The sequence below is a fragment of the Anser anser genome (assembly GCF_964211835.1).
Source record: "Anser anser genome assembly, chromosome: 4".
NCBI classification, from domain to species: domain Eukaryota; kingdom Metazoa; phylum Chordata; class Aves; order Anseriformes; family Anatidae; genus Anser; species Anser anser.
The window spans coordinates 42,571,206-42,594,349 of NC_139724.1; the positions used below are offsets into that span (position 1 = coordinate 42,571,206).

The 23,144-nt window shown below is 36.2% G+C and overlaps 2 protein-coding genes across 5 annotated transcripts in view; both read right to left on the reverse strand.

Annotated features, from left to right (window-relative positions):
- Positions 1–41: 41 nt before the first annotated feature.
- On the reverse strand, positions 42–10,802 carry SLC25A31 (solute carrier family 25 member 31). Its single transcript, XM_083834037.1, has 3 exons — positions 7,809–10,802; positions 6,673–6,741; positions 42–3,989 (listed from the first exon to the last, which is right to left on the reverse strand). Exons 1-3 carry the CDS (start codon positions 8,199–8,201, stop codon positions 3,858–3,860), a joined length of 594 nt encoding a protein of 197 aa, XP_083690163.1. The 5' UTR covers positions 8,202–10,802; the 3' UTR covers positions 42–3,857.
- A 132-nt stretch (positions 10,803–10,934) lies between these two features.
- The window catches only part of INTU (inturned planar cell polarity protein), a 49,288-nt gene continuing 37,078 nt past the window's right edge, over positions 10,935–23,144 (reverse strand). For 3 of the 4 annotated variants that reach the window (XM_083834032.1, XM_083834034.1, XM_083834035.1), the window contains exons 9-16: positions 22,490–22,543; positions 21,003–21,065; positions 20,133–20,354; positions 19,136–19,558; positions 18,518–18,615; positions 17,653–17,842; positions 13,566–13,717; positions 10,935–11,793 (exon numbers count right to left, since the gene is read on the reverse strand). In XM_083834032.1, the coding sequence (XP_083690158.1) occupies positions 11,682–11,793; positions 13,566–13,717; positions 17,653–17,842; positions 18,518–18,615; positions 19,136–19,558; positions 20,133–20,354; positions 21,003–21,065; positions 22,490–22,543 (1,314 nt within the window). In that variant the 3' untranslated portion in view covers positions 10,935–11,681. The remainder of the gene's footprint in view (positions 11,794–13,565; positions 13,718–17,652; positions 17,843–18,517; positions 18,616–19,135; positions 19,559–20,132; positions 20,355–21,002; positions 21,066–22,489; positions 22,544–23,144) is intronic. The other variant, XM_083834033.1, reaches the window with a different exon arrangement.

A 23,144-nucleotide genomic window follows, 5' to 3' on the forward strand; every position in this document is an offset into this window, starting at 1 on the left:
GCGGCGCGTTCCAGAAAGATCTGGAAAGGAAAGGGGAGGGGGGAGGAGGCGCGGCACCGCCCCCCGCCCGCGCGTCAGCACTGCGGCGGGGCGCGCCCACGGGAGCCTTAAAGGGGCCGGCGGCCTCGGGGGGGGGGGGGGAGAGCTCACCTGAGGGACAGGGTGACTGACAGGGTGATGTAGGTTACTCCTCGTTACTGAGGAGATCCCTGGACTTCTTAACGTGTCCTTGAAAAATAACGCACGGCGTGGTTTGGGTCAAGGCTCTAGGTGCTTGGTTTGGGGTATGGGTTGGAGGTCAGAGCGCGAGGCTTTAAAGAGAAGGGAGCTGCTGTATTTCTTAGTGCAAATTTAAAATGATAATAAAAAATCTGTAGTTGTCGTTTTGCCTCGTGCCTTAACTGACCCTGAAACACATCAACAGCTTAGAACCAGGCTTTCCTTTTACTGTGGCTGATGCTGGAGCAAGCTGTTACGTACACACACACTGGGCTGACAGGCCAGGTGAACTGCTGTCACCACAACGTGTTCAAGTACCTGCCACAAGCTTAAAGTCTAGACCTGTAACATCCGTATCAATGTCATGGCTACGCTGAGAATTTTAAACAAGGTATTTTCTTGGATTAATTGCTTGAATGAAATGAAAACAGTGCTCTTTAGTTCCCTAAATCAAACCAAATTATTTAATATAAGCAGACGCGGAAAAACATCAAAATGGTTTCTTAAATGTTATACAAGTAATACTCTTAAACTAAAAACATTCAATGACAATTCTATCATGAACACTGTGGCCAAGACAGGTGTTCATTCACTGTTCTCATCAGATCCTGATGAACAGTCTGAAGCATCAAGATGGAAAATTTCCTTAATTTAGTCATAAAGAACTAGCACTAGGGCTCCTCCTGCTCCACAAAGGATATTGGAGAATGCTCCACGAAAAACAGCATTAAGCCCCTCTTGCTGCCGTATTTCCATAAAGCTGTCAAGGGTTCTTTTATATTGACATTGTCTCCCCACTCTGCACGCAAATCATTACTGCTCTCTACTGAGAAAATCTTAGATGCTTAGCAAAATCTGTTTTTCTTCAGTAAAGGACACTAAGGAACATTTTCCTCTTGTTTCACGTACAGCAAAGAAGAGATCTTTTAACTATTTACCTGATGTAATGCTCTGTTATCAGGTTGCAATTGCTAAATTTAGGAAGGCTGTGATCCTTCCTCTGATGCTTCTTTTAAGCTTTACTGGGCAAGCAGAAGGCTTAAGAATTAAATCCTAATCCTAAAGGTGCTCTGAAACGTTTAAATGTTATTAAAACTTCTACAGCTTTTTTGTTTCCTTTAGTAACACTGAAACATTTTTTATAGCAAGTAGATTTTCAGTTCAGATTACTAATCAATAGCCCATCCATCAGCTGTTTTCCAGGGCGTTTAAAAAGATGTTAAGGTTTTGACTAGCACAATAATGTAAAAACATAAGAAAGCTAAAACAGAGCACACAGTACAGTTTTTAATCTAGCCCACCGTGGTTTTGAACAAAAGAAAACAAAGCAAAAAGGAAGATTTGTTAGAGACCTCGGCACCACACTGACTAAAACCTGCCCCAAGTGCTTACAGGTGAAGGAAAGAAGGGATGAGGAGCAGTGAATGTTCACAAGCATGTGCATTATTGTTTCTGTACAAGTTGGTGCTCAAGTACTGAACCCTCCCTTTGCCTTTTTCTAAGTGCAGTACAAGTGGAAATTGTGGCAATTCTTAAATTTTTAAAAATTCAACAGTGTAGCAAAGACAGCCCACAGGAGTATCAGACCATTGTGCTCTCCACGGCAAAGCACTTGGGAAATGCAATCGCCCGCTGTGGAACCCAGCATAATGACTGCAACAGATCTCTCAGATAGCTCAGAGTAACACGACTGTTCTGACAGAGTGCTTTCTTGTGGATGTGCTTGGTGAATTGTCAAACCATTTCGGGTTTGGAACTGCGGTCTGTCTTGGGGAGTGTATTAGGAACTGACACCAGTTTTGTCTTCACTCCCAAAAACATAATACACATTTTTTTGAGAGATGAATGTAAAGCTGACATCTTTATGTGAAATTCTACTGGAAACAAAACACTGTGTGTGTGTATATATATATAAAGTTATATATATATATATATATTTACTTAATGTAAATTATTTGACCTTAGTTACTAAGAAATTAGTTACTTTTAAAGTCAAATCCACTTGCTATACCTAGGTAAGCTTCTGGTCTCTTCTAGACTCTCATCAAAGTATGAGATCACTATCGATTTCCTGAATACAAGAAATGCAGGAAATAAATCAATGACGAGCATTCACAAAAAAAAAATACAAGCAAGCATAGTAATAAAGCTAGAAAGCATTGGAATATTTTATTCTAACTCTACATGAATATATGCAAATTAAAGGATATGTGGTAACGGTTATTACTATCTAGCTGACAGAAATCAACTTTACTGAACGCAGTAACTGTACTGTACTCATTATTTCAGAAAGTTACCACAGCTAGCAAATACACTTTTAACTGAAGAAACAGAAAGTGCTATATTTAATCCGGCGCTTCCTCTTGGATCAGAATGAGTGTCACAATATGAAATTGATTCTGTATGAATGGTAATTTCACCACCATAAAAATCATACTGAACAGCAGCTTTATTTGTACCTGAGGTTTCAAAACTATGTAAACAAAACACGGACACCACCTGAAGTACATACATACCTACATATCCACAACATATCCAAATCATCTCATGTTGTTTCCTGTGTGCTAGTAAAACCATTATCTTATTTCATGTATTTTACGTTTTTAATAATCTTGATACTATTCTCTATCCCAGCAGTAGGTTAACTACCAGAAATACATGCAATTTTTTGGTAAGGCCAGCCTTGGGAAACATAGTGCTGTTCATATTCAGAAGTACTAACTGTAGGCTGACTGCTCACTAAGCAGAGAAAGCAGAATCTGAAGACAGTTAAATCATATTTAGTTTGTAAGGAAGAAGTGCTTTCTAATAGTGTTTGTCCACTATAAGCTTCAAGGATTTCTGTTATTTGGGACAGATTTAGGACAGATTACCAGAGGTATGCAGGCATTACATAAGAAGCTAAGTATCTCCTGGAGTATTTTGAAAACAACTATGCCAACATTTGTTCTGATTTTCTTTTCATTTTCTGGAGTACAGAGAGAAAAGAAGATACACCTGAAACCTCACTTAGAGACACGTCTTTGGAACTAGCATCTCCTTTTTGTCATCAGATGGCAAAACTTTCTCAGTGATGCAGGGAACAAGGTCCCAATCATTTTTGTTTTTTATTTCACATGCAAAGATGCTCTTGATGTTTAGAACATACTTTATGAAAAGTACTTCAAATGCTACTTAACTGCCTAGTAAAATTACCTAATAACTAGCAACAAGATAGCTAAAAATACACTTTCCTATAATTCCCAGCATATACTGAGCTTTGCAGAACATTGATTCTATTTCACACGTGAAGAATATCTGTATGCCACAAAGCCTAGTCTTCCAACTGTATTAGCTGGACTAATAAAGCATATTATTCTACCCACAGGCCCATCTTAATCCAAATACCAAGCATCTGAGTAGGAGAAAGAAAACAGATCTCACTTTTCTACTAAAATCTCTCATCAAGCTGTTAACTGAACATATTTTTAGCCAGATTCCTGCAATGCCATTATTTCAGATCTATCTTCTTTTCTTTCTGGAGCTGTTTCCCCTTCTTTTTCTGAATAGTCTCACATGCTGTAAGGCTATACAGCACTCCAATTAGCATGCCAAGTTTCAAAGATCTAGTAATTTCCAGAAAAGAACTGTAAGCTAGATCATACCTGCATCATCATGCGTCTCCTGACAGTGTCAAACGGATATGACAGCATTCCTGAGAACATAGTCACAACTTGAGCAATGAAAAAGGAAAGAATGAGTGGAGTTTGTTTTGGATTTGGCAATAATCCCTGCAAAATAAAACAAAAACGTAACCCTGTACTAGGTCTCCAAAATGCACGCCCAATCTAGCAGATAGCAAATAATTCCATTGTTGTTGTTAATCCTACCGTAAAATGACTTGGCTCTTCAGTAATATACTCTGTTGAACATGCATAACGGTAAAGACAAAAGCTATAGCTAACACTTTCATTAGTTCATAATGAATTAATATTTTAAATGATACAGATTTAAAACGTGCATTTTGATTCATAAGAGCTATCTTAATGGTATCGTAACGTCCAAAATATGAGGCTCAGCATACAATGATTCCCTGTACTGAAATGCCAAAACCCTGGTACAGGCCAGGAAGTCCATCTGTCTTTGCAATTTTAACAATACAGTCACCGAGTCCCTGGAAGCTCAGAAGCACCTAATATAAAATAAATTCACGCACACCGTTATGTACTATGACTGAAACATTTAACATATCAAAATAGTATGAAGAATAATTCTTTCCTCCACTTATGAACAAAACATTAAGAAAATGTACAAAACTGTGGATGGATGAAGACACAGGTTATTAGTTCTGATGGAGACTACTCGTTCCAGTAAATATAAACCTAAAGGAAAAGTCAAACAGATACTGGTACCCAGCTGCTGAAACGCTTTCATGCCAAATAACTATCACTTAATTTTTGCCCTAATTCATCAAAATACTCCAGTAAGAATTCTCTAACCCTCTCCCTGAGATTTCTCCCGCTAATACCATGCTTACACTTTCTCCCCACACATTGTTACTCAAATATGTGGTAAGTACCACTCATTTCAGCTTTTCCCCATAGCAGAACACTAGCCATAAGCTGTGATATAGTTAAACAAAAGAATCCACTTTTTATATCTGTACATTTTTCTCATTTACAGGATTCTCGACAGGTGAAAACTCAGCAAGTAATAAACCAATCTTACTTCAAACTCTCAAACCATGCACATTATTGTACTGAAGGTATCCTGAAATATGAATTCAGCCAACACAAACTGTTGCTCACTTGAGTAGCAAGCAGAAGGGGCAAGCTGCAATTTCAAGATGATTGACTGTGCCTGTATTACCTTCTATACAAACAGTGTCTGGCATGTAGATACAGCTGGCGTTCTTCATAAGAGGTTCCTTTGCACTTTACTTTCCACAAGCTAAAGTATTTTTTTTTTCAAAAGATAATCCAGAAAGCAAAAAATCACGCATGCAACCATACTCTCTTCTCGATTTCCTATCCTGCACAAAGCACGTTAAGAAAGCATCCCAAGACCCTGAGCTTTAATAATGTATATGCTACTTTGTTAAATATGCTTCTAAAGAAATTAATCTTGAATGCTATTCAAGGAATGTTTCTAAAATTTGAGTCACAAGCACATACACATGTAGGCCATCTGGAAACGTTTCCAGGAGGCGGAAAGGAGATTTGAAGAACTATAAACACTGTTATTTACATCATGCATGTTTTACTTTTTGCACTGTTAAGAAAAGAAAGAAAACAGCAACCATAAACTCTTTACATATGAAGAAATTGCAGATGAAAAAGGACAGCTTAAGAATTTGCATGCAATACAGAGAGATTAATCCAACATTAACGACTGACAACATTCTTCTTGGTAAGAAACACCAGGAAAGCCTGTGGCAAGTACAGTTCCTGGCATTGCAGAAAAAACTGTCAACAAGAGAAATGACAGATCATTGGACTTTTGTTTAAATTATGAAAACCTAACCAAAGAAATTCTAAAACAGATAACCTAAAAAAGACACAAATAAAGCAGATTTTCAGCTATTTCCACATGAAAAAACTAGAGATAAAGAACTTATTTTCCATTCTGATATGAATGAATTTTATGTAATTTTCCAAATTCCAGTATGAACACTTTGCATTCCAAGATCTGTATTTCTTGTAATTAATTTCCTGGGTGCTGACCTCTTGTCTCTTCACAAAAATCCATCCAAGTTAAAGAACGTTCTTCTTCAAGTATATAAAATTGCAAAATTAGGCAGCATAACCCAATTTGCTTTTTGAACCATAACCTAAAATTGTTCCATTCCTTTTCCTGCTCCTTTTGTACAAAACTTGCACTGTAATACCAAAAGCTTTTTCTGGCAGTTGCATAGTAACAATTATCAAGAAAATAATGCAAAGAGAAGTAAGAAGACAGATAAAGACAGACTTCTGCTTGAGGGACACAACCCAAGAATTTTATGCATGAAAATAAAAACAGCTGTAATTTCATGAGTGAGATTACACATGAACATAAATATTTTTGAGATTAGAGTCCCTGACTGTGCAATCATAACTGTGAAAATATGACTGGGATTTTTGACAAAGCCCTGAAACATAGGTGCCTGAGTCCAAGATTTTGAATATACAACAAAATACTTAAAATGATTAATTTTGAAATAACTGTATGTCCTGAACAAAACTTTGAAAATTTTGACTGCAGTTATAAGCACTTACACACACCTTATGAGGTTGTTAATCAATGAAGATCGAAACAAATTTAATTACCTCAAGAATAATCTACGCAGTAAGCCACGCACACTTTAAAAACACTCATTACAAAATCTATCAACATGTTACCAAGAATTACCAACCATGAGAGAAAGAACTGCTCAGTGCTTGGCCAGATCTAGTTAATTTATCAAACAGAACTAATAGACAATAGATTATTTACCTGTTGTTCTTTATCCACTTTGGACATACGAATTGGTTTGTACTTGTTCTTAAAAGCAAAGTTTAGAGCCTGTGTTGGAAAATATCATATAATGTTTACCAAATTGTCATGCCAGAAGCTGAGAAATCCTACAGGAAAAGAAATGGATTATTAAAATACATTTCCACAGTTTACAGTACACCAAGGCTATCACACAACTTTTCTTCCACTGTTTCTATTTTGGTATGAGCTGTAACAAAGGCCAAAAATATTCCTTTTCAGGTCATTTATTTTATGGGCTTTTGGATTTATTCTGACACTTCCCAACGGATGCACGTGTTAGCACAAGAAAATCTGTAACTACAAGACAAACAGCAATAATGCTGAGAAATGGGAAACATTTTCAACTTCCTCACTTCAAAAATTTATAAGACTAAGGATACTGATGTAAACTGCAGTCTGGAAACAGGCTAACATTTCACCTGTGTAGAAACTGTTTCCTTGAAGTAGCCTGCCTATGCATTTTAGCTTCCACAGGGGGTGCTCAGACACCATATTAAAGCAATGACTAAAAGGTTTATACACATATGAGAAACTTCATAGGGCTTTTGTAATTACATCCTGTTTCTAAAGGAAGAAAATAATTCCTTTGGACACTAAGAGAAATGCACTAAGACGTTAAATGCAGCTGAGGAGCTAATGCAGAAACAGATGTTATGGGAATCATGAGAAGAAGCATATGCAGAGATGCTCACAGACATTGCACCTGCACTGCGGCTGGCTCTCATCAGTGCTGTTAGATTTGGGCAAGCAGTGATGACAGCCATCTCTGTAATGTGCAGCCATGCTCTTCATTCAAATATCTTGTTATTATTGGCGAAGGTAAAGACTCCTTAATGATACAGAAAAGTCAAAACTAAGTGTTCATTTCTTACTTCAAGTACTCTTTCATATGCATCAACATGGGGATGTCAAATACAAGCAGTGCTCTGAAAAACTATCAGAAGGAAAACATTAAAGATGTTTCACACTGTCCACAACCACTGAGCACAATTTTGCTACTACGTCACATGAATGCACCACCACTCAGTGGCTGCAGGTTTCACTCCTTTTCTGAAAAAACAGAAATCCTGGGGGAACTCCCATGGCAAACTCACCCTCTCAGGTAATGCCACTCTGAACACCAGCAGCCCGTGATGCAGCCCACGATGGCTTCTCCGTTGCTGTCGACACAGAGGTGTTTCTAAAAGCTTTTGTTTCCTGGGCTCTATACCTTGCTCCCTGGAGATGTGCACAAAGCAGTCGATCATGCCCTTGTACTGCTGGTCTGCCTGGATCTGCTTGGATGAGGCCTGCACCTGCAGCAACAGCTTCACTCGCTCGACAGGCACCACGGCCATCTTGGAGATGGCGGCCGCCACGCCGCCGGCCAGCAGGTCCTTCGCGAAGGACAAGGGGTCGAACAGCCCCCCACCCTGTGGGGCTGCCATGGTGCCCACCTCCACCCCGTACCCTCTGCGGCCACAAAGACCTGGCCTCTGTGTGCACATGGCCCCATGGCAGGAGGCAATGCCTAGTGGTGGCTGCGTGGCTTCACCCCACCATTAACAGCCTCGAGGGGCAGGGGGGTGGCAGTGCCCTCCCTTGATGGCTGGTTGTTTCTGCCACCTTTCTGGAGCACTGAAATCCAGGCCCTCAGTGGACACTGTGGCAGATTTTTCCCCCATTGGCTGCCGGGGGGAAAGTTAACCAAAAGGCCTGTTACAGAATCACAGAATCATCTAGGTTGGAAGAGACCTCCAAGATCACCCAGTCCAACCTCTGACCTAACACTAACAAGTCCTCCACTAAACCATATCACTAAGCTCTACATCTAAACGTCTTTTAAAGACCTCCAGGGATGGTGACTCAACCACTTCCCTGAGCGGCCCATTCCAATGCCTAACAACCCTGTCGGTAAAGAAGTTCTTCCTAATATCCAACCTAAACACATCATTCAGGCCAATTTGGTGATCAGCTGTCAGAACATGTAAGGGACACAGACAGACTGCACCTGGGAATCAAAAGCTGGAAGAGTGAACGATGCACTGCTACATGTACCTACAGCTATCCTTATATTAAACACAATCGGACAAAGATCAACAAATCTTATTCCTAAATAGTCTCCATCCCTGAACTGCAGTCAGCAAGCTTCACAGAAACTTGGGGAACTTTCCAGAAGGTTCTGTAAGCTGTGGAAACTGGCCCCTCTCCCACAACAAGAAACCAGGAAAAAAGAACAACTAACAAATGGTTTAAGCCAGAATATTTGCTGATTACATTGAACTGTGTGTTAATGAACATCATATATAGTAAGTCAAAACACAATTTAGTATGTTATTTATACCCATTCTGTTACAGTTCATAAGCGTCAATTCCTGCTAGAACTGCTGATAGCAAGAAAGTATTTTCTTTCATTGCTTTACCACCCCTATGTCTACAAACTTTATTACTAACAAAGGCATGAAGTACCATATTTATTCAGTCATTTTTAATCATTAATGTTTTTAAAGTGATTTTATTGCTTGCATTCCCTTGAAATTAGTCATTTTAACCCAGATACTCCACTGATTTTTGGTACACGTTGCCTTGCCAATAATTCTTGTAAGTCATAATTTAAACACAAAATAAATACATTTCTTCTGAACTTTAACACTGCCAGTTCAACTCCTTTAGTAGCTTCTCCATATCTGTTCCTTTAAACATTAATTCCATACACCACGATTCACAGCTATAATCTTCCTTCAAGTTACTATACTACAAGATTTGTATCAAAGCTCATAAAAATCTGTGTTCTGTAGGAAATTAAGTCCTATCCTTTGGGGCTCTTTTTAAGCATCTCTTAAAAATCTACAAAATCAAGTCTATGCTCAGCTGGGGAACAAATTAACCGTTAAGAGTCTCCTTAAGTGTAGTATCAACAAGATTAAGGCAGATTTTGCAACATCTTATTGCTGAACTACACCGAGTATAAAAGTTGTACCATATTCTGATAGATGCCCTTAATTCTTTTTAAGATGGGGTTTCCTGTGAAGGAGCAAGCTAATCTAAATAGCTGGTTGCTGCTGAAGGAGCCTCTTTCCTTCAGTTCCCCTTTTCTCCACACATACCTACATATTCATACTGTCTTTTTTTGCATTGACTTAGCCCAACCAAGTCAACAGAGTTTAGCCCACTACTCTGGCAGCCAAGTAACCTAGAAAGAAAATCTTTTAATAAGTTAGCAAAATTAATTAGGCCTAAGTCTTTGTTTCCATTGTTTATAATGATGGCCTGCTTTTCTGTATTCCTTTTACCATCTACGAAGAAACAATATTCAAAGCCTTCCTATTTTAGACTTTTTAAAGGTGTTTTTTAAAGTATTGCCCATACTGTTCCCTTTTTTCTTTCTTTTTTTTTTTTTTAAATTTCCCAAACAGTAAATCTCATATCACTTAATTTACAGATGGGCAACATAAATGTAAAAGCACTATTTATGCAACTCAGCTCTGTACATCTCAAAGTGATACACTATTTCTCATCAAGGGACCATAAATTCTGGAGAAGGCTGATTTATAAAACCTTCCATCACATGCTTAAACTTCAGGCCTAAGACTTCAACTGCTTGGAATTAAAGCAACTGTTGAATGATTCAAGCCAAGCTGTGAATCACTTGTAGGGAGTGAACAGTCAAAAGCGTTTGATTGATTATTTTAGAATTAGTCTAAACAGTGCAATTTACTTGTTAAAACAAGATCAAAGGATTTGATCATGAGAGCCTATGGAACTGAATTTACTTTTCTAAAGACTTAATTTTATTTTTTTGATCCCATTGTTTAAAATGCAATTTTAGTCATGCATTTTATGGAAAACACTTAGGAAAAGCAAGTAGAAGTAGCAGAAAGGAAAAAAAAATGCACCGTTGACATGGAATGTGATGAGACACTATGCAGATGGCCAAATCTAAGTGTGCTGGCTAGGGGTAAAAATGGCCCAAAATCATACATTTTAAACTAAACCTTTAGTACAGAAAGCTTTAGGAGCAGCTAGTCTATAAACTACAAACCTTTCAACGATTTGTAGGAAAGCTGAATTCTGCAGAAGACTTCTGATTTTGCAAGTATTTTGCCTTCTCTTGCCTTGTACTGATGTAAGCTAAATTATTTTTTTAATATCCAGTGGTAAGTTGTAGAAGACTTAGCTAAACAAACACTGGTCAAATGAACAAAAGAGAAAATATGTTAAAAAATAGAGTAGCACTGTACTGGACTTTGAAAAATAAACATTTTTATTAAGAAATTATGATTATAATACAAAGTAGCTATCCATGCAAAAACAAAAATATTACCCTCTGCACCTCTTTTTTGTACCTTCAAAACAGTTTTTTAACAAATGTGTTATTTACAATAAAAATCATGAAATCAAGTAAAACATCACTCACGCTATAGGCCTTGAGTGTGCAGCAGACTATACTGGCAAAAATTGTAAGACATCAGTTTTGTGTGGCTAAAGGCCGTTAATCTGCTAAAAGATTTTTCTGTGTTGATTAACATAATGTTACTGAATACATTTCAGTATTTTTTATGCCCTTAGAGGTACAAAATCTTCATTAATGGGTAAATATATTTTTCCTCATCGGTGAGTGCCAAATATTCACAGAGCACTTTGAGGATATCAACTCATCATTTTACATTGAATACTGTACACTGAACAGCAGTGAACGTACAAATTATGTGAGGTTTTCATATAATAAAGTTACAATTGGGATAAATAATTTGGCACTATATAAAAATAAGAACTTTGGTTCTCTGAAAACTTCTTAAGTATTCAATTGATGAGGTCATTGGAATCATCTCTGAAGTTTCACCTGTGTCATACCACAATGTTGATTTACTTTCTTAAAAGTATTTCAAAGATATGCTATAGGTGGATACCACAGTTGAGTTATTTTCTCGTTATACTTAAGTACTTTAAAAAGACGACAAGGATGGCTGAATATTCATGAAGCTCATCTATGTAGCTAAACCAAAGGACAGTTTAAAGGCCAGTTCAACAGCAACTTCTGTGACTGAGTCATGAAAACAGACATAAAACTCCTGAGGCTTTGGATGCAGGAAGAGTCTCCTGAAAAACAACAACAAAACACATAAAAATAAGAAATCATAGGTGTGAGCTTTTTCTTTTTGACTGTTCAATATATTATGGATATAATCTTACGGTTTCAGTATGACGTTAAGAACAATTGCTGTGTAAAAGTGCTGGCAAATTGCTGTGGCTCTCCTGCATTATCTTACTGATTTCATATATTAGATTCTTAAAGCAACAATTTCTGTTCAGTTTTCTCAAGACTACCTGAAAACCAGTCTTCAGGTTTTTAGTATGTATGTCAATGGTGCTGTTGTGTTTGCAGTAATCCAACTTTCGGGACTACAAGCTGCAATCAGATTACTTGGGAACAAGCTCCAGTATTTACATATTTACTCATTTTTAAACTTCACACAGCCTGGCCTGTACATTCCTACATATGTCACTCTAACACAGTCTTCAAGGGAAAGAACTAAATAGGAAAGCTCTTAATATACTTGTGCATAACTCTGCATAGCATTATAATGTAGCATATAGCTCTGTAAATATTAATGCATTGCCCCAGATGTAACACATTATCCGATAATGCAGAGACTGAAAGATTATTGTTATTACTTAAAAGATATCAACAGCAGCCTCAACGTTTGCCGGGTTCTTAATTTTTCCAGCCACAGGATAGCGCTTATTAGCAAATGAACTGTAGTTATGTACAATCCACTGTGTGATTCAGTCGTTTTTGTTTTGCTTTTAAACATCTGACTTGAAGGCAAACAAGTTCAAAAAAAGCTCTGGTAGAGAATTTCTACATTATTATTCCTGGCCAAAATCATTACCTGTGGATGACATTTCTTCTCATTATAGTAAAAAAAAGTTCTTATGCCATATTCAAAATATATTTTGCCCATTTCAAAGACTTTCCTATTTGTGCAATAGTTGAACTAACCAATAATCATAATTTAATGAATCATAATCATTTATCTTCCTTTCACACCCTAGCCATACTGAGTTATTATTTCATATGGTGAAAGTATAGCTTTCACTTCATCATTTGCATTTTTCTTTCTATTTTCTAGTAGGAATACCGAAGACAGAAGATAAATCCAGAAAAGAAGGCAAAATCCTGCTGACTGACTAATCTTGACATGACTGTCTGCTTAATGCGGATACAAAGTAGACATCACGAAATATGGTCAGTAAAGGACAGAACAACACATAAGAAGTGGTGGCTACTGGCTTACTGGCCTAGGCTTAAAACAATTATAAGAGTTGCTATGTTCTCAATTGTCAAGTGATGATACATGCTATTTTCTCATTACACTTAATTATTTTTTTTAAAATCTTACTATTACTATTTAATACCTAGGGCAAAATGCTGTTCTGTCAGGCAAATAAGGTTTAGCTATGTAGCAATAACAATATATGTCATTACGAAAATCACTTAAGTGACATCATAGCAAACGGATTGTGATTTGTGGTAATGGCAGAACTTTGAAAGCAAACTCAGAGTATGATTACAGCACTTTAGCATGTTTGCAGAGGACAGAGCAGCACAGTGCAGTGCTGTGCCTTGTGCCAGCTCTGTGGTGTTAACACACTATCATGCTGCTCCCAAGTTAACAACATTTACGTTTAACACCAGATGGGACATCACAGTAATGCAGCTTCCTAGATCCCAAATCAAAGCTACCTCATCAGAGTCCGCTTGAGTATTTCTGTGATTTGCTACAGTTAAATTTTTTCCTAAAGAGTACAGGGGCACATTCAAAATGGAAAATCTGGGGAGAAATAGATACATTTGTCTTTAAACTTACCCCACAACCCAGTAACTCATTGTTGGTGGTGGTTTCTTTTGATCAGTCCAGTTGTCAGGAGAGCATTCAAACAAAACTCCATGTTCTCTTATCAGATCTAGGTCTTCATCTGCTGTACTAAATTCTGAAATCTTGCTGCCTTTCTTCTTCTTCTTTAAAAAAAAAAATAAAAAGGTGAAGTGTTAGTAAAGAATTAATTTTTTACGTAAATTACTAGCAAATATAACTATAACATGCTTTCTTCAGGAAGCTGCTGAATGATATTGCTTTCAAAAAGCCAGATTTAGAAGAGAACTATTTTGCTTATATGATTCTTTTCTCCACAATTTTGTTACTTTGGCATAAACAGTCTTTTTTTTTTTCCCTCATTGTCATGCAATTAGGAGGTTGTATAGCATAATCCTTTTTTTTTTTTCCTCTATCTGAAAAACATTCTCTCAAAGACATTTGAGATAATACAGCTTCATTAAAAACAGTGTGTTAAACAGTTTAACCTCTCATCTCCCTTTCTTTGTTTGCCTTCCTAATTAAGAATTGCGATAGTAAAAGCCTATTCAATAAACTTGGTCAGGCAGGGGATTTTTTTTTTAAGCAAACAGTTGAAGTACTTTGCACAGAGCATTTTCTTGCTTATACTTAGTGTAAGTGCATAATGTACATTTTTTTTGTTTTGTTGATTTTATTTTTTTTGAGGGCTATGCTTTATGTAGAGCTTTCGAACAAAACTTGTAAGAGTTCCAGGTATGGAACTGAACCCCTGGTACCCGTTTAGTAAGGATCAAATTGCATGCACAAATCTACTTTGCTCTGTCTTGGTGCTCAACGGTTCTGTAAGTCCAATAAAGCTACTTTTCTTTTTACCAGAAATGGGAAGGGAAAAAGACCAGAACAGACACTGAGATAAGCAGAGGAAAAATTTTGAAAGGGTTTGTCACTTGTCCAACTCTTCTCCCCCTGAAGTCAAAGGATGTTTATTACTCTTTTGTATATGTCTACATAATGAAAAAACAAGCTTTGTATCTTTTTTTCCTTTTGAAGCATGAGAAGTGAGATGAGATTATGGAAATGCGTCGAAATCCCTTCAAAACAAATCTGTTTTTAAGAGAACTGTTAAGAGGAGGCATCTCTGGTTCCATTGCAACCATGCCAATGTTCCAATCAGTAGCTTCTGAGAGGAAAGAAAAGGCTTTCTTGGAGGCTAAAAAAAACAATAAAACATACATAGGGAACTTGTCTGCCACATGCAGCAGCGTAAACCAACATATCTTAATCTGCCTATGATATTGAAAATGTGGGGAGTGTCTAGAAGAGAAAAGATGATCACGGTACCACAACTATGCTGTCTCTCAAAATGTTAAAGAAAAATGAACCTTAGCACTTGGAAAACAAAATGGCTAATATTTTCCTGAACAAATGTCTTTTAGATTTCCCTAAGCATGCTTTGGATTAAATTCATAAAGTATATTCTGAATTACTACACGCAGTAGAAGAAATTTCAGAACAGATGACAATACTGCATCTTTAGTATGTAATATTATAAAATGTAAAACCTGTTCTTGCTAATGCTGCTACTGAAGAGATTTAAAGAATATGTTAGAATGCAGTCTAATGATTTTTCCTCAACAAAAAAATGGGGTTGCTACCATGCAATTTCCAAGTGGACATTTGTTTAAATTTCAGCATGTCTTAACATGCATACTGAAAATACTAAAGAAAAAGAACGTATTAAGATGGGATACTGGATGGAAGTGTGGACATGATTTACTTCTGTACTTTTATGTGCATAAATAATTCTTTCCTTGTGATTTTAAATGTAAGAAAATATGATGATGAAGAAAATTAGACCAGAGCTGCCTGTTAGATCCAGGCATATATATTATAGGGTTTAAAACTACAGAACTTATTTTTGCTTAATTTCAACTTTTTTTTCCTCAACATTTTTGTGCATATTTAGAAATGGTAAATTTTCAGTTCTCAAAAAGTTACTAAAGCTTATTACTAATTACAATAATTTTTCATAATTGCTGCAATTTCCTAAATCCCAAACCATAACAATATTTACCTGATGTGATGTCAAAGAATAAACAGTATGATAGTGTATTTTTTTGTCCTTGTTTTTTTTTGTCATGCCCTATGAACACAGAAAACTTCTATTCATTCTTTTACATTTTCCTCATGCTCTAATGCAACCAGGCAGTTTCAGCCTTAATTGTTGAAACCAACAAAATCTACTCCCAATTTGTAGAGTCAAAATACTCTTAATTCTTTTTGTTACCAAGCTGGCTTACAGGAGATTCGTAGATTTTTCTCTAAGAGAAACTTTGTTCTGCAGCATGTGTTTAATTATTTTTGACTTTCAGGGCAGAATGAACACAGCTGCCCCAAAGAACCCAGAAAAGCGTATGCTGATACCTGTTGCCAAAACACAAGTTTTCACTTTTAAGCATGAGTTCTTCAGTTTTTATGAGCTATACCTAACAGTTGAATGGTTTATTTATTTTTCATATTTCATTTGTATTTTTGATTTGAATTGTAAACTGTCCATTTAACATTTGTAACAGTTGTAAATGAAGGCAATTTGATCATAAGACATATTTGTGTATTCTCTCTGCTTCCTTTAGGGTTTCCAGATCTCCTGACAGAAGCGCCCAAAACACAAGACCCATTGCCAATGTCCCATTCAGCCAAACCTCAGTGTCATAGGAAGTTGACAGAACAATCCAAATTAATCCGTTTTTCTAACACTTAAATAAATAAAAAATACCAGATGACTTACGAGACACAGTCTAACCAGAATTGACTTCTTCAGTAACTTAAAGAAAACATGAAGAGAAATTATACTGATATTTCCAAATGGCATTCATTCAATTTGTACTGTTATTCCCCATTTCTCATTTAACACACTTGGATTGTCACTTTAGGACCTAAGAAATTGCAACTGGTATATGTCATTCCACTTGTATTTAATTATTTCTCTTTTTCATATGGATTAAATAGATGGCAAAATTATCAGGGATGAAACGTTACCCTAATTTGGCTCATGCCAGTAAAAATCAACTGCACAATTAACAAACCAGACTTCTAGAAAAACAAAAAGTGCATTGAACACAAAATGTCTGTTCTGAGTGTCTCAAATTGATTCTAATACCTATTATTTAGATTTCTGCATTACTATTACTGTTTTACTTTGGATGGATCATTTGAAGAAAACAGAAAGTTGCAACCAAAATCAAGGTAGGACAACTGCTGGCATCATATCTATTTTTTTTTTCCAAGTACCCCACATAAATCTCTGGCAGCTGCCACTGGGCTTCAGCCTAAGTCTAGAGCAAAGCCTGAATCGGTATCTTTGTAGAGAGAAAAAAACCCTCACCTATTCTGCCATCCCACATGATCTAAAATCCAAGAGATGATTTAGCAGCATAATTAAGAGGAATTAATCATTACGGCCAGTCATCTTCTAGGCAGATGTCAGTGTGGGCAAACTACTAGAGACATTAGTGTCTGGCAAGTGTCTAAGCGATCTCGGGTAGCACAGAGACCAAAAACCCAGAATGAACACCCTCTCAGCTTCAGAGAGGACCTCTTCAGGTCAGTGCTAAGACACACTGACCGGGCACTGAGGGGAGACTGCACTATCACTGTTCATATCAAACATTTTCTGTGAAAAACAGAGGGCCTACATCTCCTTTTCCTGCCAGGGTGAAGTTTCCTTATAGAAATAATATGACTAAAAAAAGACCCTTTTCACTCTACTTCTTACAGCTCTTAAACCCAGTATTTGAAACTTTTTGCTAAGTTAGAGTTCTAACATCAAACAGAAAAAGAAAATACTATACTGGATACATGGAGTATTTACTTTGATTGCATGGCTGGGGGGACACACTATAATTACATGCACACATGGTTGGATGCTCTGAGAAAGAACCCTCCCGTAACAGTGAAAGTGTCAGGTGCGTTACAAACTACCACACAAAGAGTCACCTGCCAGTGAACTTTTTTTTAAATAATGAAGTGAAAACAATCTTGAAATACTGAGTTGAGAATGTAAATAGAGTAAAACTGAAGTAAGATAAAGCTTTCATACTTCTTTTTTCATGGACTGCTGAAAAACTGAGCGAATTGAAAGGCAGCAACGATGAAAATTCTCGATTAACTGCGGGTGGATGGAGCCACCGAGCTGTGCTACTTCCTTGTGAGTTGGAGTAATAAAGATTCCTTGCATTGTTTCCAAAGATAAATAGTGGAAGAGGGTATTCTCAGGACCAGATGTCAACCTTAAAAAATAGGAGAATTCACTTAATATTCAAATAAATTTGTATGAAATTTCAGTTAAACAACGTACATTTTTTTTCCCTTTAAACAGATCTGTCTTTTCTGGTAACTACAACGGAGTACAGAAAAGGAGACATTTGAAAGGTGCTTATTTTTATACCAAGGACATCTGCTAATTTGGACTGTTTATACTCAAATACGTATTTTTCAAGGAAGTATGTTACTAGTTAGATATTCTGCTTGCAATCTCAAAGCTTCTCATCAAAAAAGAAAAGGGAAAGGAGAAATAAAAGCTTTGAAGAAAAGGAAAGCTTTCTTTAGCACTCAAACAAAACACCAGATCAGACTGCATCGTCACAAGCAACAGCTAGAAACAAGGAAGGTCATGGCTTCAATGTCCTTTGTGCTTAGTGGCACCAGGGACACACAAAGTGTATGTGTGCCAAAAACTCATTTATTTGAACTTCTAAGGTTATACAATTATATGAAATGGACACATTTTACTGAAATATTCTTGAGAAAGTCTTCTCTTCTAATTTATACTCCATTAAGAGCTTGCATAGCAAAATTTTAGTTAGAATAAAATTATGCAAGAACTTCTGTGATCTGTGCATCTTCAAAAATCCATGCATGTATGACCTTAAAAATCAAATATTTAATAGAAAACAATTACTTACTTGATAGCATTAAAGAGTTCTATATCCTTCTCTGACAAGTTCTTTTTAGGGTTTCCTAAATTAAATGGATTTGGTAGGGTATGCTTTTTTCTAGTGACCTGAAAAACAAATAGATAGATGAACTAACAGACAAAATAAAGGTAAGGAAAGAACAAAATCAAACCAGGAAATCACCTATTTAAAAGAAAAAAAAATAATGCTTTTTAAAAGGCTCAGTTGCATCAACTAACATAAATGTATTTTAGTCTATTTTAGGCTGAAATTGATTAGAAACAGTTGTACAACTGTACAGCAAGTTGTCATAATCACTTTTGTTTACACCATTATTATTTCGGGGATATTCTCCGATTACTTCTGCTGATTCCAACACAGCTGTGCCCAATTTAGTCATCCAAAACCCAAATATTTAGAAGTGATAATGATCAAAATAAAAAACGTGACGGCTGTAAGGCTGACACAAAGCTTCCCAAGACAGCAGTATTTTCTACTTAATTTAGGAACTCTTGAAATTTTTCTTCCTTGTTTGTTTGTCTTAAGTTAGTGAGTTTTTGTAAGAATTGCCACCTCCCCAAAGCCCAGCAGAACCTTAAACAATTTGCTTTGTCCCTGTTCTCAGACCTGATCGGCTACAGCTTGTGGATTACTGCTTTCATCCTCTGCAGGACCTTCATTGCCATGGTCAGGTACTCCACTGCTTCTTGTAGGACTCGGCTTACGTGTTGTTAAGGAAGAGTCACCAAACAGGGTCCTTTTGCTTGCTGGAGTAGTTACTGTTTTGGAAGCATTTTGTATCTTGCTTAGGATGGGTGAGGTGGTCAAGCTCTCCAGTTTGTCACGTGTTGCAGGAAGGAACCAGTCTGCACAAGATAAAGGTGGAATGGAAGGAGAATCTAGCCTTTCCTCTATGCTGGCATCTATTCCTTCCAGCTGAAGTATAGTGGCTTTGACCTGATCTACATATATACAGTCTGGTCCTGGATTCCCAATGGCTTTTGATGCACAGCCTCCTGCCTCTAGCAGAACACACAGCATGAAGTGTCTCTGTAAACATGGAGGTAGCAACATTAGCCTCTGATTTCAAATATAGCATGTACTGCATTATATCTTATCAGATACTTGGACAAAAACCAGCACAATATTCAGCAGTCCCTCCTCCTCCCCAGAGGAGTTTTTTTTTTTTTTCTAATCAAATCACGTCCAAGGAGATCCTTCTCCTTACATGTTATCTAAGTTAACACGCAAACAAAAAAAAAAGTATGATTTACACACTCATTAGATACTTGCCTTTAAAAAAAGGCAAAAGGAACCCACAACACATTAAAAAAAAATATCTGAAGTGAGTTATCTGAAAATACAGGATCATAAAAGTAAAAACATTTTCAAGTGAAGTAAGAAAGTAGAAAAGGTAACGAGAATTATTAGAATTTGCAAGCTTTACAAACATACAAATAATTGTACTACCTGAGAAATTCTATCCCATGAACAGCTATAATATGAGTATTTTCTAAAATTACTAAATTAACACATGTAAATTTATGATCTTACTAAACAACAGACAATACACAACACCAACACAGAACACAGGGGAAGGGGCATACTGCAGGTTTTAACTTACCAAGCCAACTATCAATAAGAAGTATCTTGCTTCAGGTTCTCTGTATCCTGTAAAACTTGACACTTCGCATGGCTGGATGTGATGCTGTGGAAATACCTCCCGCCATATCACTAACTGACCAATCTTCTGTTCTGCTGCCAAGGGTAACAGACAATAGTGCCGGCTATATAAACCTATATCAATAAGATCTTCCTTTGGCAAGTGATTACCGATCAAGTAACCCTTAATTAAACACAGAAAAGGAAGCGTATTCAGTAAGAAATGTGCTGACAAAACTATGCAAAAAAATTATGCTGACAGTTTAGTCTCGTAATGCTACTGGCATAAAGATCAATTGCATGACGATAAGTTTCCTTAAAGAAAACGGCTGTTATCTTTGTTTATATTGTCAAATACATAATCTATATTTAGTAAAATAAATTTATAAATAAGGTTGAAGTGAAAAAAGCTGTTGAACCAAATTTTCAAGTCTTTGATTTGAAGATCCATTAAAAATAGAGAAGCTGTTGTCTCTAATAAATAATGGCAATGCCCCCACAAAAAGATCCTGTTAGAATATCATACTGAATCAATTCAAGTGTGATTTTCATCTCATACTACTGCCTTTCTTCAATCCACAGGTCATATGACAGAATTTACCTAAGACAACTTCAAACAAATATTTTGTTCTTATTGATCATAGAGTACATTTCACTTCATGAAATCTTTTTTTGTTGTTATGGTGTTTGAGTTTTGTGTCATTAAAGTTACACTTAAAGTAATCACATATTTCTCCTATTTGTAAGGTTCTGAAAAGAGTTACTCCGTGACTGGGTTAGATTTCTAGAAGTTGTATTTTCTTAATCTCTAGGCCTTAATCAGTAATACTACCTTGTAGAAGAGACAAGAGCCCATAATCACATATAATCTTCTCATGTCGTAGTAATCTTCAGACTGTGAACAAAGGCATGGATTTTAGTTCAGAATTTTTGAGTGAATACAAGTAAAACATTTAATTCCAATCAACTGTAATCAGTCTTATATAGTATTTTGACCGCTTGTATCATTAGGGCATCAGAAAGGCATTAATAACAGTATTTTGAACAGTTAAGAGAAATACAAAGTTTTTAGCCTCCATTATATATTTTCATGTCACTACAGTTTTCGCTAACAATTTTCAGCTCAAGGTAAGATGCTCAGGTTTTCTATCCAGTGGATGTTTTCATAAAGTATTTTTGTAGGATATGCTAATTCTCACAATTCTTAACAGCAAAGTAACTGAAGCATAGCTACTGACACCAGAGGCCCTCCTAGAGCAAAACTTCCAAGTCAAAGCATTTTTTATCCAGTATTTGCAATTTTACCCCAAATACACCTATCATTAATCTTTTAGTTTAGATGCCCATTGGTCTCAGAGAAATAAGACTAAGTTTATATGGAGTCAAGAGTATTTTAAATTATTGGGTGCAATCAGTTTCTTTGCAATAAAATAGAACCTAAACATCCTTTTCTGTAAACATTCATCCAGATTTTGTTTTTTATTCTTTTGAAAGATTGACTGTACATTTGCCTAACTTGTATTTTAAGCTTTAAGCATCTTTAGCTATCTTCAGTAATGAAGAACATGTATGTCCCTAATTGTTATTTATATATATATATTATATACATATATACATATATTTATACATACATATATATATACACATATTTATGATCAAGCAACTGTTCTTCACACCTGATATTTTAAAATTATATTCTTTATTAGGTGTATCATAATAATTTTAAAATACAAATAATTATTCTGGAATGTGATTTTAAGAAAGCTCTTTCAAAAGTAAAAATTGAAAATTCAGTCTGTTTACATCTCACCAAACTATAGAGCAATTAAAGAGCATATACTCAAGTAAATTACTATCTTCTTCTTTATGAATGTTAAAAGTATGCATAACTTGTAATTGTTTTATTGAAACTGGTAACTCAAGTTCTCTGAGCTCCATAGAAACTTTGAGTTTTATTCTCAATTGCTTGGGAAGGAGACAGTTTCTATAAAAAAAAAAGGGGGGGGGAACAACAAACAACAGTTATGTTGAAATTAGAGTGTTCTTGTAAACATCCCATGGGCTTAAATTATAGTAAATCATGTTTTTTCAGTGACTAATCCTAGTGGATTACAATATCATAACATTAACCATAGAGAAAAATTCAGGATAAAAATGGGTAAAATTGATCTGTCTTAAAACAAGAATAATGCAGTGTACTTTGACTCCCACTTCATTACAAAACATGGATGAGTTTGTAGTTAGTGCTTTTTTAAGCTACTGAATATGGGCAAGGTAAAGAGATACTGTGCAATGTAAATAACAAAGACAAATGTTTACCAGTTCTGCAAAGTCAGCTGCTTCAAGATCGCTCAGTGCTGTGTCAATTTCCATCTGAAATATTTAAACGTCTTAATAGACTCTTCCAACACATTAATTTACAATATCAGCATATTCACTAATAGTTCACTTTATCTTGCTAATCTGAGGAGATTAGGATTCACATGTACAAAGTGAATGGAGAAAAATTGCAGTATCAGGTATCAGGAACGCCTCAATTCATTAAAGAAATATTCTTCAATTGTTCTGCATTTCCCTCTTTGAGTCTAAAATTTCTCTGCTAGCCTGCCTCCTGAACCCACTGTTCTGTATATAAAGGAGATGTCACTTATTCCAGCATGGTTTAAAACATGAGGCCTAGTGACTACTCCTCGAAGGCTAGAGACAACACAGAAATCTGGCAAGCTACTATATCCAACTGAGTTATTAGACAAATCTTTTTCACGATACATTTGGTTTTTGTTTCTATGGAATTCTTCAGCACTTTCTCATACATTATCTCTGTTCTGCTGAAACTGCTCTATGCTTTCGCATTTCTCTTACTTCAGGAGGTGTTAGTTAACTCAAGTTTTACTAAAAATACTTTGCTTTAAAGAATATTGTACTAGCCACTGAAGTTCACGACATAAATGTGCTACTAATGAAAAGAACCTAA

Bases quoted from the DNA above. Each gene is read 5' to 3' on its own strand.
- SLC25A31 (XM_083834037.1), bottom strand. From the start codon at position 8,201: ATGTGCACACAGAGGCCAGGTCTTTGTGGCCGCAGAGGGTACGGGGTG. The intron at 6,742-7,808 runs GTGAGTTTGCCA...TTTCCAACACAG, and splicing joins GAGTGGCATTACCTGAGAGG to GCTCTAAACTTTGCTTTTAA. The intron at 3,990-6,672 runs GTAAATAATCTA...TTTATTTTGCAG, and splicing joins AAGTGGATAAAGAACAACAG to GGATTATTGCCAAATCCAAA.